General features: G+C 34.2%; 2 protein-coding genes across 3 annotated transcripts; both read left to right on the top strand.

Annotated features, from left to right (window-relative positions):
- Window positions 1-8,939: 8,939 nt before the first annotated feature.
- Window positions 8,940-10,003, top strand: LOC145060356 (uncharacterized). Its single transcript, XM_079008040.1, has 2 exons — window positions 8,940-9,070; window positions 9,526-10,003. The coding sequence occupies exons 1-2, from the start codon at window positions 8,940-8,942 to the stop codon at window positions 10,001-10,003; spliced, it is 609 nt and encodes a 202-aa protein (XP_078864166.1).
- A 1,322-nt stretch (window positions 10,004-11,325) lies between these two features.
- Window positions 11,326-13,527, top strand: LOC145057260 (syntaxin-22-like). Of its 2 annotated transcripts, none has more exons than XM_079005040.1 (7): window positions 11,326-11,680; window positions 12,177-12,270; window positions 12,407-12,546; window positions 12,645-12,719; window positions 12,796-12,953; window positions 13,039-13,139; window positions 13,231-13,527. In XM_079005040.1, the coding sequence occupies exons 1-7, from the start codon at window positions 11,487-11,489 to the stop codon at window positions 13,294-13,296; spliced, it is 828 nt and encodes a 275-aa protein (XP_078861166.1). In that variant the 5' UTR covers window positions 11,326-11,486; the 3' UTR covers window positions 13,297-13,527. The 2 variants fall into 2 exon arrangements, with proteins under 2 accessions (XP_078861166.1, XP_078861167.1); XM_079005041.1 differs by having other exon boundaries at window positions 11,349-11,680; window positions 12,645-12,723; window positions 12,800-12,953.
- Window positions 13,528-13,823: the final 296 nt, after the last annotated feature.

Here is a 13,823-nt window from a genome sequence, read left to right as displayed (position 1 = left end):
GTCCGTTCGAATAATTCGATTATTCTGAAATAATTAATTATTCAGGAAGTCAAAACATGCAAAGTGAAACACAAGAATAATACTAATCCTATATGGTCCCAAACCCTTGAGTATAAATAAAACACCTTTTATTTATCACCATATCGATTACTCATTATTTGTTGTTTCGGGTAATCAACTTCTTACTTGAATTTTTACTACACTTGTCCCATGCTCTTAGCATGCACACAATGTTTACCTATGGTCCTTACTTTGTGAAATAGATCAAATGAACACATTTCCAATCATACTCATTTCACAACTTCCAATTCCTATCACAAGTGTAAGAATATCAAATTCTTGTTACTTATGCTAGATTCTAACATTTTATGCAATGATTCTTTCGCAAAGTCATAGCTCAAAATCATCAAGACTTGGCCAATCTCTATAAGAAACAATTCTATAGATATGATGTCTCTTACTCAAAGTACATTCTTTTGAACATCCTTTCTTGCATAAAAGTTTCTAATCTAGATACATATTCTCAATATCCAACTCCCAATATGGAAACATTTCCATATTTGCCATATGACAACTCATTCTTAATAGAATCTTATCTATTCATAACAATGTCGATAGGGTCCATCCAATACCATACTTCCAACTACTCACAAGTGACCAATCCTCAGCGAGCTTTGGATCGTCCTTTGATAGTTGTTTAATTATCTTAGTCAAAACCGATTCTTGTCATTTTTCCCTCTAAATGCGCTAGAAATTTGGAAAATTTTAGAATGGTCAAATATTATATCACTTGCAATCAATCCTATACCCGAAGCGTATGAGACACGATGCATAATGTCTTACATAAAGATACGATACTTTATCAATCTTATGCCATACTATTTAATGTGTCACGTTCTCACAATTCGAACTATGAAGAAGGATGCCATAATCATAATCGAAATTTTGAGATCGCACTATGTATCCTTGACTAAATTTATTAACATTTCATAACATAAGCCTTTAGATTTGAAATGAAGCATAATATGCTCTCCCTTAATTATAGCAAAACAACTTTTCAACCCTTACGACTTTGCAAAGTATAACTCTTGTTTTCTATAATTAATATTGCTAACTTGCAATACTTGCCTTAATAATCATACACGCACACCATTTATGCTCCCACTATCATGATGATTATTATCATATAAGTATAACACAATGCTCCCACTAGCTTTGACATGTATTCAGAAATAAACTGAACTTTCAGATTTCTAATACCAAATGCCTCGATAATCTAAGCTTCTTAAACTTATACACATTTTCCTAATATAGTTCATATATGTGTCTAAACAATTCAGACTAATTGCCAAATCTTACAATTCGAATCATGGAAAGGGATACCGTAACCATAATCAAATTCGAGAATTCAATTTTTCACAATCACTATCTTCTTAACCTCTCTCTTAGTGAAAGTATTTCCTCACAGTCATCTTCATGAAGGAGGGAATCTTATGACACTTAGATTTTAATGGTGTATGTGTTCCTATCCATGTGAATTTGTCAAAACCAAGATTTGCGACAAATCCAAACTCGTATGGACCGAACTCTTAATCTTGATTTCTTGCCTTATGGTAACGCGAGTGCCCACCATGTCTTCCAAGCAGTTAAGCAACTCATCCTTTCCTATAAATGTACTTTTCATTAATCAAGGTGCTTGCCTTTTATGCGTTCAAATGAGAACTCATAGAACTCACATGCATAATTAACTCAATTGGAACGGCACAGAAACAAGATAGTGTCAAGACGATAGGTTGTGAACCTCAAGTCGTGTGCTAGTGACGATCGATAAGGTTTATTCTTGATTAGTTCTTGAACTTTTCAAGACCATTAAGACTCCCATTGACTCCTTGACATATAAGATTCTCTTGTCAATAAACATTTCTCAAAAAACAAATATTCAAGAGTTAGTGTAGCTTTTATCAAGACAAAACACTTCACAAAATTGGTCCTAGTTGGTCTTTGTCTTATACAAGACATCACAACTTTCCACATTTGGTGAATGTTATAAACCTTCTTAAGACTTGTCACTCAATGTCACAATCTTAACTCTAAGACTTGTTTTGGAACGAAGTATGATTGACTTCTTGATTTAACCATTTCTTCAATTCTTAATTCCTCTTATTAGACATACAATTGTACTAAGACTCACTTAGAGGATCAATTGAGATATGGTTCTTAATCATTAAGACCTATCATAAAACATAATAAAAGGTACTCCCCCTTCTTTTTAGAATAGAGAAACTTTTATCTTTCTGCCTACTTGATTCTTCTTATTCGTTCTGCTATTGATTTAAACTCTTTCAATCAATTCATAATTACACTTAATCTTATAAGTATAATCATATTTACTAAAAATTTAGTAAATCATGACGAATATCTTTGTTACTCTTGTGGTGGACTTGATCAACACACAACTTTGTGTACTCAATCTCCTAGTCCTTTACTTGACACTTTGTCAACGAATTAGTCTAATTTCCAAATATGAAATTTCTCATTCATCATGCAACCAAGTTGCATGATTCCAAGTTTCTGTCCAATTGAAACTTGGGTGATGAGAAACTCTCCCTATTTGGTACATTCTCGACATTTCCACATAATTAAGAATCAAATCCATTATTGCTAATAATAGAAACATTCAAAACATCAATTTTTCATACACGCCATCGCAAGGATAAATAAATAATATAAAATCAAAATTTTATTTTATTGCGGAAAAATTTGTCCTTACAATGCAATTCTTTGAAAAACTATGCTAATACATATTTCTTAGCAATCTTATTCTAACTCCAAGTAGTAGCCCAAGAATCTAATATTCAAGTAATGCGATCGAAATCCATTTCTTCACGATTAGATTCCGCTCACTTCTTCCCTTAAGTTTCCTCTCTTTTCTTTGATTCTACAAAACATCAAATGTAATCTTATCACATCATGTATTAAGAATCTAGAATAGGAACTTAAAATAGTTAGTTAATGGAATTTACCTAAAGCAGAGCCATACGGTTTGACTATCCCATCTCTTAGATCTCTTAGGTAAATAGGGCAGCTTCGTCTCCAATGCCCCTTCTCTTTGGCAATAAAAGCAAATTGACTCTTTTGGAATAGCATATGGAAGTACTTCAGACTTTGCCTTTCTCTTATGATCAAACTTTTCGATCATGGCATGCCTTTCGTTTCCATTGCCTATATCCATGGAAGTCTAGAAGGCAGATTCACCAATCAACTTTGCTTTTCCAGTGCGCCAAATCATTGTTGATTCAGCAGCAATAAGCATGTAGGTGAGATCTATAAGGGTCACGTTGTGGTTAATCATATAGTACTTTCTTACGAACTCTCTATATGAGTTAGGAAGCGACTGAAGAACCCAGTCAACAGCCAGCTCCTCACAGACAACGGATCCCAACATTCTTAACCTATCAATGTGTGACTTCATCTCTATGATGTGTGCACACACCGACTTTCCTTCTTCGTGTTTACTTGCCAAAAGGGCTTGAGTGAGCTTGAACTTTTCAAGCCTTCGAACTTGTGGGTTAGGGAGAATAATTGGAGGAAGTGGAGGAAGTGAAGCATGATCTCTTGTTCCTCGATCGAATCGTGGAATATCATCTTCATATGGAAAGCTTGTTCCACGGGATTTGGGAATACCATAGTTGTCATACTATGACGGGAGAAAACAAATTCAAGTTAGTTGATTGATTGAGTCCTTAATAAATCACCCAAATGAGATATTAAGGCTAGGACCCAACACAATATGCTACAACCTAGAAAAGGGATGTCGTAATCTAGTTGCAGAATATTTGAAGGTAGGTAAATGACGATTTACCAATTTCCATCATGAAAAACGAAAAAGAAATTTAAGTTTTAAATCTATGAAAACTCCTAGATCCTTTGAGATTCATTGAACTTTTCAATGGCATGTTTAAATCTCAATATGCCCCTCTAGTTTGTGACTGGGATACCGAGGATCACAAAGCGGGTGTGAATAACCATGCAAAGTTACATGGTGCCCCCACATGTTACAGTTACCTATTCGATGTGCCGGTTAACCACACACGCTCCACCGAACTATGACAAACATTGAGTCACCCTTTGCTACCTTTTCTTAGAACCATTTAGTGTGCCGGTTAACCACACACGCTCCACTAACATCTTCGCAAGGGCACAAAGTGTAATTTCATGGAATTGCATCAATTCACTTTTGCCTAAAGTAACTAAGATTGGGAATTTTGTAAAACTTTTAGTTACTTTATACTTCATTATACTTTTAATGGAAAGGGTTTGCCCTATCCTACCCGTTCGGCTAATGACCCTCCACCAATCAAGGAAGCGGTGGGTGAGAGCGGACACCCATTAAACGACCATTTTATAGGCCATAACCTTATACCCCCTTTATAGATCGACTTCGTGAATGAGGCCTACTAACGGTAAGACTAGCATTTTAGTTATACATATATAATATTAAAAATTTAATGTTATACATAGTATAAGGGTGTATTTTACACTTTTAAAATACTAGGTGGTTTAAATTATACTTTTAATTAACCAAAATCATTATGGATTTATTAATTCTCTTTTAATTATACACTTAATTAATTTAATAAAACCATAAGGGTTTAATTTGAACTTTTCAAAATTAGGGTTTTGGAATTTAGACTTTCAAAATTAACTTTTAATCAACAATTTAAATTCCAAAACTTGAGGGCAAGTTTTGAAACTTTTCAAAACAATTAGGTTTTAATCTCACTTAAAATTTTCGAATTTAAAACATTTAAATTAAAATTTTAAATATTAAAACTCTTGATTTAATAATTACCATAAATTAAACAATTAATTTAAATTATTAAATCACAAGGGATTATCTAGATCATGAGGATAATTACCATTTATACATTTAAGATATCCTAATCCCTTGAATCCCTCTCTAAATCTCGAAAATAAGGGATGGGATAATTCAAGATCTTTAATTACCATATTTAACAATTAAAAGATAATTACAAGATATGAGATTATCCAAAACCCTAAAATATAGGACCTTATCTTGGGGAAGGAGGCTAATCTCGAAATCTAAGGGTTTGCAAACCCTAGATCTCGAAATCTTGGACAAATGGAAAGGATTCATAAAACCTTTTCATGATATTTTCGCAAATTAGGGTTAGGAAACCCTAATCTCGAAATCTATAGCCTCCTAGGGTTTATTGGCTATAAACCCTAAATTTTCAAGTTCATATAATTAAATAAACTAATTGAAAACAAGTTAACCAATGGCTCTGATACCACTAATGAGTTTTATACAAACAATCCTATGTGTGCATACAACCCTAGAATTGGATCTATGTTTTCACTATTAGATACACAACATTATGAACACATAATAAAACCCTAATGAGTCATACTATTTTCGAAATTCACCAAGAAGATTAGATTACATATCTCTTGTTGTTATATAGCAATAACAACTCAAATCCTTCTTGTAATGGCTTTAGAAAGCTTAGAGTCACAAGTGCCACTCCTCTAATGGCTCACAAACACCAAGAGCAAGAGGATGAAGAATGATAAGATAGGAGGCACCCAAAAACGTGTGGAAACCCTAAGGAAACTCTTAGCCACGTTTTTGGTGCTCTAGGGATCCTTAAATAGTGAGGCTATTAGGGTTATCTAACAAGGAAACCCTAATTTGACTGTTTAGGCCCTAAGCAACCCATGGACTCCCTCCTTAGAGGCCTAGGACGATATCTAATGGGTTTCCCCATAGAATTCATCCACCCCTCTAATATGGAGTCCATTACCCCAATATTCAACTATCATACAATTGACAGTTCTAGTCCCTTAAGTTTAATTAATGTCTTTTAGTCACAAAATTAGTTCTTAATTAATTATTGACTAATATTAATTTAAACAATATGATTTCTCCTTTAATTAATGTCTTTTAGTCACAAAATTAGTTCTTAATTAATTATTGACTAATATTAATTTAAACAATATGATTTCTCCTTTAATATATTATTCTCATAATATATTAATAAATCATAATTAATCCTCTCTCTCCATAATTCATCATATCAAGTTGTTTTGGTGAAGGCAACCCAAAAGGACCATGCACCATCGGGTCAAGTACATACCAAAATAGTTATGGACTTAGACACTAATCCAACATGGTTATGCCTAATCTATACTCTCGGACTAAGGACGAATGACTAATCCATACTCTCAGATTAATGACGAATGATTATGCATAATCCATACTCTCGGACTAGGGACGAATGACTATGTCTTAATCCATACTCCCGGACTAAGGACAACTGATTATGTCTTAATCCATACCCCCGAATTAATGACAGTTGACTATGTCCAATCCATACTCTCGGACTAGGGACAATGACTGTGTCTAATCCATGCTCCCGGATAAATGACATATACTAAAGTTCTATTCTCTGAGTATAACTCACTTGTACTCGTAAGAAAATACTACCCAATATTCCTCATAATTAATTTAGGCCTACTCTTTATCATAAATCATCATATATAATCAGGTATGTTCTTTAACACGTATTTCAGGCAACATCAATTAACTCGCCATAAACATATAATTAATAATTCAATCAATACTTGTATTAAAATCATGTTCATGAAAGGGACTATGCACTCACTTGAAAAGGTGGTGATTCCGAACTCAGACAGTGCTTCGTTTCTTAAAAATAATTTCCTTCGACGAAACCTAGTATTATTACCACTAGAGTTTAGTCTATTATTTGTAGAGACTAATTAATAGTTTAGCTATTATTACTATTATATAAGCGTTAAACAATACTTATATAACCCATAATAATAGCCCAAGTACTTACTATAAGTTCCTAGTAACGTTACTATAATTAAATAAACGATATATTCAAAATAGCGTAGGCGTAGCTCACTTACAGCGGGTTTTATAGAAAACCGGGCTTTGCTTGGAGCAGCGTTCCCGAGCCGAAAAGCTCTTCCTCTCGGAGCCGTCGAGCACTCTGGGGATTCCGCCTCGTGCTAGGGAGGTTCCCTAGGCTTTTCGGGGGGTTTCGGGGCTAGAGAGAGAGAGAGAGAGAGAGAGAGAGAGAGAGAGAGAGAGAGAGAGTAAAAAGAAGAAAGAATGGGAAATGTGTGAAGAAAATGAGGGTGGGAGAGGTTCTATTTATAGGGTGAAAATGGCTGAATTTGGTGCCACATGTCATCATCTAGTGGAAAGACTTGGGGAGAAAGCAATGGCCAAGATTGTGCCACATCACCCATTTTCGCACAGCACACTTCCGACTTCTAAAATCTGTAACTTTCACATACGACCTTTGTTTTTGACGTTCTTTATATCCACGCGTAGGTAAAAATAAGATCTACAACTTCGTTTTAACTCCGTCGGCTAATTCTCGACCGATCTTAAATTTAACAGTACGAGGAGATTATACTGTTAAATGTCCGCGTAAAATTCATAACTTCTACATACAGACTCTGTTTCCGTCTGTCTTTTTACCGTTGAGTTCTTATTAATGAGATATTCAATTCTCATTTAGGTCGCGTAGACCAAAAACCGCTCGAACTAAAATTCGAGTTTCGGGTCGTGCACTGCTATGCCAAATTTTAGAAAATTCATAACTTTCTCATACGAAGTCAGATTTGGGCGTTTTTTTTTGTATGTTCTCGGTTTAACATATACTACAACTTTTGTTTGGATCGATAAGGCTAAAAAGTCCTTTATCAAAAATTCACTATTTACGTCTCCCAGTGCCGTGCCGGTTTTGCCGTAAAACTTCGACGGGCCATAACTTCTTCGTTATAACTCGGATTTCGGCGTTCTTTATATGTACGGAACCCTTGAGACATATTATAAAACTTGGTTAAGATTATTTATTCTAAATAATCTTTTGTCGAAAAGTCGTTTTCGACCCCTATTATCTCTAAATTGACTAGTCCGGATCTACGGGCGTTACACTACAAGTTGGAAAAAACCACATGTCAATTCAACTTCAAACGAATTAGATATGCATGTTTTAAAACTTTCATCGAATACAAAAAACTGAAAAACTAAAAACTTTCAGCATTGATATCTTGACTTTGGGGGACTGTAATTCAATGAATATAAAACTAAAAATGGCAAATTTATAGTCTAAAATCATGTACAAACTCTAAACTACATGTTGGAAATAACCTCATGTCAATCGGAGTTGAAACGAATGAGATATGCATCTTTTAAACATTTCACAAAAACTGGTTCTGACCCTAAAAGTGGTTCCGGTTCCTAACACCGGTTCTGATTTTTAGACCCGGTTTACCCGGACCCGATGAACCCAAACCCGGATTACCCGGAACCCGGATAAAGACAATTTTGAAACCTAGAACCGGAACCGATTCTATATATTCCGGTTCTAACAGTTCCGGTTCCGGTTCGATTCTGGTTCCGGTCCAGTTTTCCGGTTCTAAATTTGTTTAACCACAAAATTAGAGCACATCACTAAATCACATACCATTAGGTCCATCTATAATTGAATGTCTATACAAATAATTTCTAAGTTTTTCGATTATTACTTTAACAAAAAAAAAATTGTCTTCTTATCAAAATAAAGTACTTAATAAACAATAATCAAATATAAAACATGTGAAATGAGGAGTATGAAATTGTTCAAAACTGATACCCTTTATAGTTAGGAACAAAATTGGGTAGCAAAGGGACACGAGAACTTTCAATGGGCTTTTTTCCACCTCGTTAATTTCTCCGACCTGCAAGAAACGAAAATGGCAAAAACTGCGTTCGGATGTCATGATCTGATGTCTCCAATTTCATACATATGATATATATTCATATCTTTCAGTTTCAAGGAGAATTAACCCTAGCTTTGTACTACATACAAAACAGCTACACATATCAACAGAGAGGAACAATGGTGCTGTGGGAGATCACATTGGGAACGGCGTATTTTTTGGGATTGAAGAGGACATACAAGCTTGCTCTCAGAATACAACGACGTCTTGTTGGTCCTAAACGCCCAAAGATCCGTCAATTCCTTCAAAGGTATCTTCATCTCTATCTCTGCCTATACATATATTAATATACATGTTGTATATGTATGTGATTTGTTCGCTCGTTCGATCAGCTTTTACTAATATGCTCTACTTGTTCTCGAATTAAATTGATCGATGTAGTTTGCTTGAATTAATTTTGATCATACACTAGGAATTGCATAGGAGGATAATGACAGATAATTTTGGGGTTTCGTTTCCATCTGTTTCTAAATTCATTTCTTCTTACGATATTTGCTTTAGGCCTCATATACACAGCACCGCTTATATGGAGAATTCATTATCTTGACTGTGTCATTTTGGTTTATGCATCTATAAATCTGATGAACAGACTTAGTGAACCTGTTATACTTGGTATCCATGAGAAGAAGCTTATTTTTTATTATCAGATTAACTAAATCAAGTTCTTGTTGTTGCTTAGTTTGCTTTGTTTGTTATATGATACAGGAAAACACGATCCATATTTGATGTGGCACTAAAGGTTCATCGTGAGGTACAACAAAGAGACATTGAAGTTGGTAGAAATCTTGGTAATTGGATCCTCAGATGGCTTGACAAAATGAAACCTGCTGCCCAGATACGCTCCCATCCCAATTCCCATTCCCATCCTAATTCCAATTCCCATTCCCATTCCAATTCCAAATCCAACAATAACAATAATAATAATAATAATAGTAATCCACAGAAAACATCAACCAAAAGCTATTCGACCAACTCTTTTCACCATAAACCAACTCCAATGAGCAATGAAACAAGAAACAATAAGCATCTGTTTACTTCAAGAAAAACTTGGCATTCACCATACCCAAGTATTGGTATGATGATGAGGCCACAGATTGGAATTAATACTACTCACTACAGACGATTTCAGTTGGATGGGGTGATTCGGAATGATATAATGCAATGGATGATGATGAACAACTAGAACCAGTGAGTGAAAAATCATTGGACTTGATTGTTTTAGATCGATTTGTATATTCCCCTAATTGTTCTTTCTGAAGCTTGTTATGGATTTTTGTATATTCAATTGATTGTTCAGATGCTTTTGAAGCTTCTTTATCTAGCTTTCCAGTGTTAAATTTATTAGTTAGATGAAGCATGTTATTGTTATCATTTTAATTGAACACTTGCTCAGTAAATAAGATTTGGCTTCTCTTTTAAAAAATTGGTTTGTCAGAGAACAATTTGGCCTGAATTTTTTAAGGAAAAGAAATAAAAAGGTCAGTGCACAAAATGATGATAAATATAATGTCGTGCTCCAACAACATACACATGTTTTAACAACTTCACCATATTTAGGACCACTAGTGTTTTTAGCATCTGTTAGGAAAACCTCATTGTTAATAGAATATATTTTATAAATTTCTAACAGGATATTGTCACCATAAAGTTATTTTTGGGGCACATATTTTTGAGAAAATTTGTTCTTCAAAACAATCAAGTTTTTATCGAAACAAGAGATGCCTTTGGGGAAAGAAGACAGTTGGGAAGACCAAAGACACAAACTTATTAAGTGGCCTAAAACATTCCAATGGTAAAAGAGATAACAAGATTACCAAACACTCTTAAATTTGTATTTGCTTATTGGTTCGATGACATCTCAGGTGAAAGTGTGTTAGAAACTAATCTTTCATGTGAATTGTTATCGTTCAATACGTAAATATTCGTTTGTAGATATTTGATTCGATAAATTGTTATTAAACCTACATGCGTCATCATAGGAAAATTGTAATAACATATGGCCATTCATTTCTAGTTGTAGTATGTAAGTATTAATTTCAATTAAGTTATTATGTTTCTTTCGAGTTATTAGTAATATTTTTACAAGCAATTCTTATAAATTAAGGCATTTGCTACCAAATAACACAAAAGTTAAGTTTCATACACAACATATTTTCTACAAAACTAACATTATTTGTGGGAGTAGAGACTCTTAACAACATCATTCCGAACCTGTTTTTCGTATGGAACGACGTTTACAAATAACTACAAAAAAAAATGTTTTTGTTTGTGAGAATCAATACTTATAACAATGTCGTTATATTCCGTCATAAAAGATGTGGTCAATATATCATTATCACCCCTTTTTTTAATTTGACATAGAAAGTGAAACATGATATTTTTTTAAAAAAAAGTTCTTATATGCAGTCGACACCCTGTGCCTCCTTTTGGCTATTCCCCCATCACATCCCCTTCACCTCTAAATTATCATCGGGCCCCTTTGAATTCTCCCACATCAGTTGTTGCCATTTCTTTCACCAACCCAACCTCCGATTAACCTTGAGTTTCACTCTCTTACGATCACTCTCTTCTCGGATCGGTAGAGTTTCTGTCCCGATTGAAATTGTTCTTCGTTCCATAATTGAAATCAAAATTGTTCAATTTAGGGTTCATTCGAGGGATTTAATATGAGTTTTCAAGATATTGAAGCGGGTCGCCCGCTCAATTCTCGACGCGCGGGCTACACGGGCATGAAGCCACAAGACCCAACCCAAGCTATTGCTTCTGGAATCTTCCAGATCAATACTGCTGTCTCTACGTTTCAGAGGCTAGTAAATACTCTTGGTACCCCTAAAGACACCCCCGAGCTCCGTGAAAAGCTGTACGTCTGGTTGAATTTTCCTTTTTCGTTTACGGTCATTTTAGGGTTTCGAAGCTGGTATCTATTTAACATTTTAGTATCTGTTTTTTTGACTCATATACATGTTTTGGTGTATAATTAGGCTCAGGTCAGTAGTTTATATAATCGAATTATGTCACGAAATGATATTTGATCATAGTTTGTGTAGCTGGGAATCTACTGTCGAGTAAAGCAATATGATATAATCTTAAATCATAAGGGATTAGCTCTTGATAGCAATTTGAATGAGAAATGATCCATTTCAACATGATCATACATTCCTACTGGGAGCTTTTGGTAATCACGATTTTCCTGAAGCTAAATAAACTATAAAAAAGCAGAATTTATGAAAGATCTATGGAGTTTTAGGTGAACGATGAGATCATGTTAAAGTACAATACTTTATTCAAAAAATTTCATGTCTTTTCATTGAGTATTGGTTTTGGGGTTTCTGACTCTGAGTTTCTTTGAATGGTAGGCATAAAACAAGACTACATATTGGGCAACTGGTGAAGGATACATCTGAAAAACTTAAGCAAGCCAGTGAAACAGATCATCGTGCTGAAGTTAGTGTAAGTAAAACTCCCTCTTCCCCTTAGACACATGATTGATCCTCAAGATTATTTATGTTGTAGTTTTTCAAATTCACACAATAGTCTTAGAATTTGTGTAAACTTGTGGTGATTGAATGTTTTCATTTTTATACAGGCCAGCAAAAAGATAACAGATGCTAAACTTGCTAAAGATTTTCAAGCAGTTTTAAAAGAATTTCAAAAAGCACAACGCCTTGCAGCTGAAAGAGAGACAGCTTACTCTCCTGCTGTTCCTCAAGCTATTCACTCCTCACGGTTAGTTGCCTTTAAAACTTCAATTACCAAATTTGCCCTTATGATGTGGCTGAAATTTGAATGAACAAATAATCTAAGTTTTTGCAAATGATCTGCAGTAATGAAGCTGGTGAAGTGGATGCAAGCTCAGGCAGAAGTCCAGAACAGCATGCCCTTCTTGTCCAATCTAAAAGGCAAGTTTTCTGCTTTCACCCATTATTAATATATATTATTATTATTATAATTAAATTATTATTAGTATATTAACAGACAGGAAGTGTTGTTATTGGACAATGAGATTGCATTCAATGAGGCTATAATTGAGGAAAGAGATCAGGGAATACAAGAAATTCAGAACCAAATTGGTGAGGTGAATGAAATATTTAAAGATCTTGCTGTTTTGGTTCATGAACAAGGAACTATGATCGGTAAGTATAATTTCCACATTTGCCCTTTTTCACTTCTTAATTTTTTGTTAATTTTTATTGTTGTGATGTGAGGAATTTGTTTCAGATGATATTGGGTCAAACATCGAGAACTCTCATGCTGCAACTTTACAGGGAAAATCCCATCTTGCTAAAGCATCAAAGACTCAAAGATCAAACTCTTCTATGGTATATAATTTTTTTCTTTATATTAAAAGAAAGAATTTGAGTTTATTTGTTTTTATAAAAATGTTGATTGTGTGATATTTGATCCATGCAGACTTGCTTGCTTATGGTGATCTTAGGGATTGTGCTTCTGATTGTGGTCATAATACTTGTGGTCTGATCTTGAATATTGGTAATGGAAGATTCTGTCTTTTGTTTGTATATGTTGAATTTATTATTTCTTGTGAGTTCTTTGCAGGGTTTCTTTCTGCTAAATTTGATTTTTTTTTGGGGGGTTGTGGGGTATTAATTTGTTTTATGGTATTGGTTAATGTATAAATCCTGCAGCCTTTTTGGTAGATTGAATGTTGCACTTTTTGTTTCTGGAAAATAAATTGTGTAGTTTGTTAAAGGTGATGAAAGTTGCATACGTAAGCTTTGGCTCAAAAGAAACCAATAAGTTTGTCATTTTCTAGGTGTGGCTTGATATCTGTGCGATTGAAAGAAAAAGGATTTCTTTTTGGAACAAAACCAAGAAAATCAGCTAAACACATGGACAAAAACGTTGCTTACTCTTCTATTTTCAAATCTATTTGTGGAGTAAACTACAAATTGGTTTTTGTTCGAGTACATAAAGAATTCTTTGAACTTATTTTGTCCTTATTTTAATGATTTAGTTCGGTTTTTGGCCCCTGACAACACACATCT

The sequence above is a fragment of the Lactuca serriola genome, chromosome 6 (genome assembly GCF_051521515.1).
Source record: "Lactuca serriola cultivar US96UC23 chromosome 6, Lser_US96UC23_V15, whole genome shotgun sequence".
NCBI classification, from domain to species: domain Eukaryota; kingdom Viridiplantae; phylum Streptophyta; class Magnoliopsida; order Asterales; family Asteraceae; genus Lactuca; species Lactuca serriola.
The sequence above is the reverse complement of the archived record's forward strand: the minus strand, read 5'-3'. Positions and strand labels throughout refer to the sequence as shown.

What these genes read in the sequence shown, in the direction of transcription:
- LOC145060356 (XM_079008040.1), top strand. Translation starts at nt 8,940, where the DNA reads ATGGTGCTGTGGGAGATCACATTGGGAACGGCGTATTTTTTGGGATTG. An exon ending in ATCCGTCAATTCCTTCAAAG is followed by an intron (nt 9,071 to 9,525) that starts GTATCTTCATCT and finishes TATATGATACAG; the next exon opens with GAAAACACGATCCATATTTG.
- LOC145057260 (XM_079005040.1), top strand. Translation starts at nt 11,487, where the DNA reads ATGAGTTTTCAAGATATTGAAGCGGGTCGCCCGCTCAATTCTCGACGC. An exon ending in ATCATCGTGCTGAAGTTAGT is followed by an intron (nt 12,271 to 12,406) that starts GTAAGTAAAACT and finishes ATTTTTATACAG; the next exon opens with GCCAGCAAAAAGATAACAGA. An exon ending in AAAGATCAAACTCTTCTATG is followed by an intron (nt 13,140 to 13,230) that starts GTATATAATTTT and finishes TGATCCATGCAG; the next exon opens with ACTTGCTTGCTTATGGTGAT.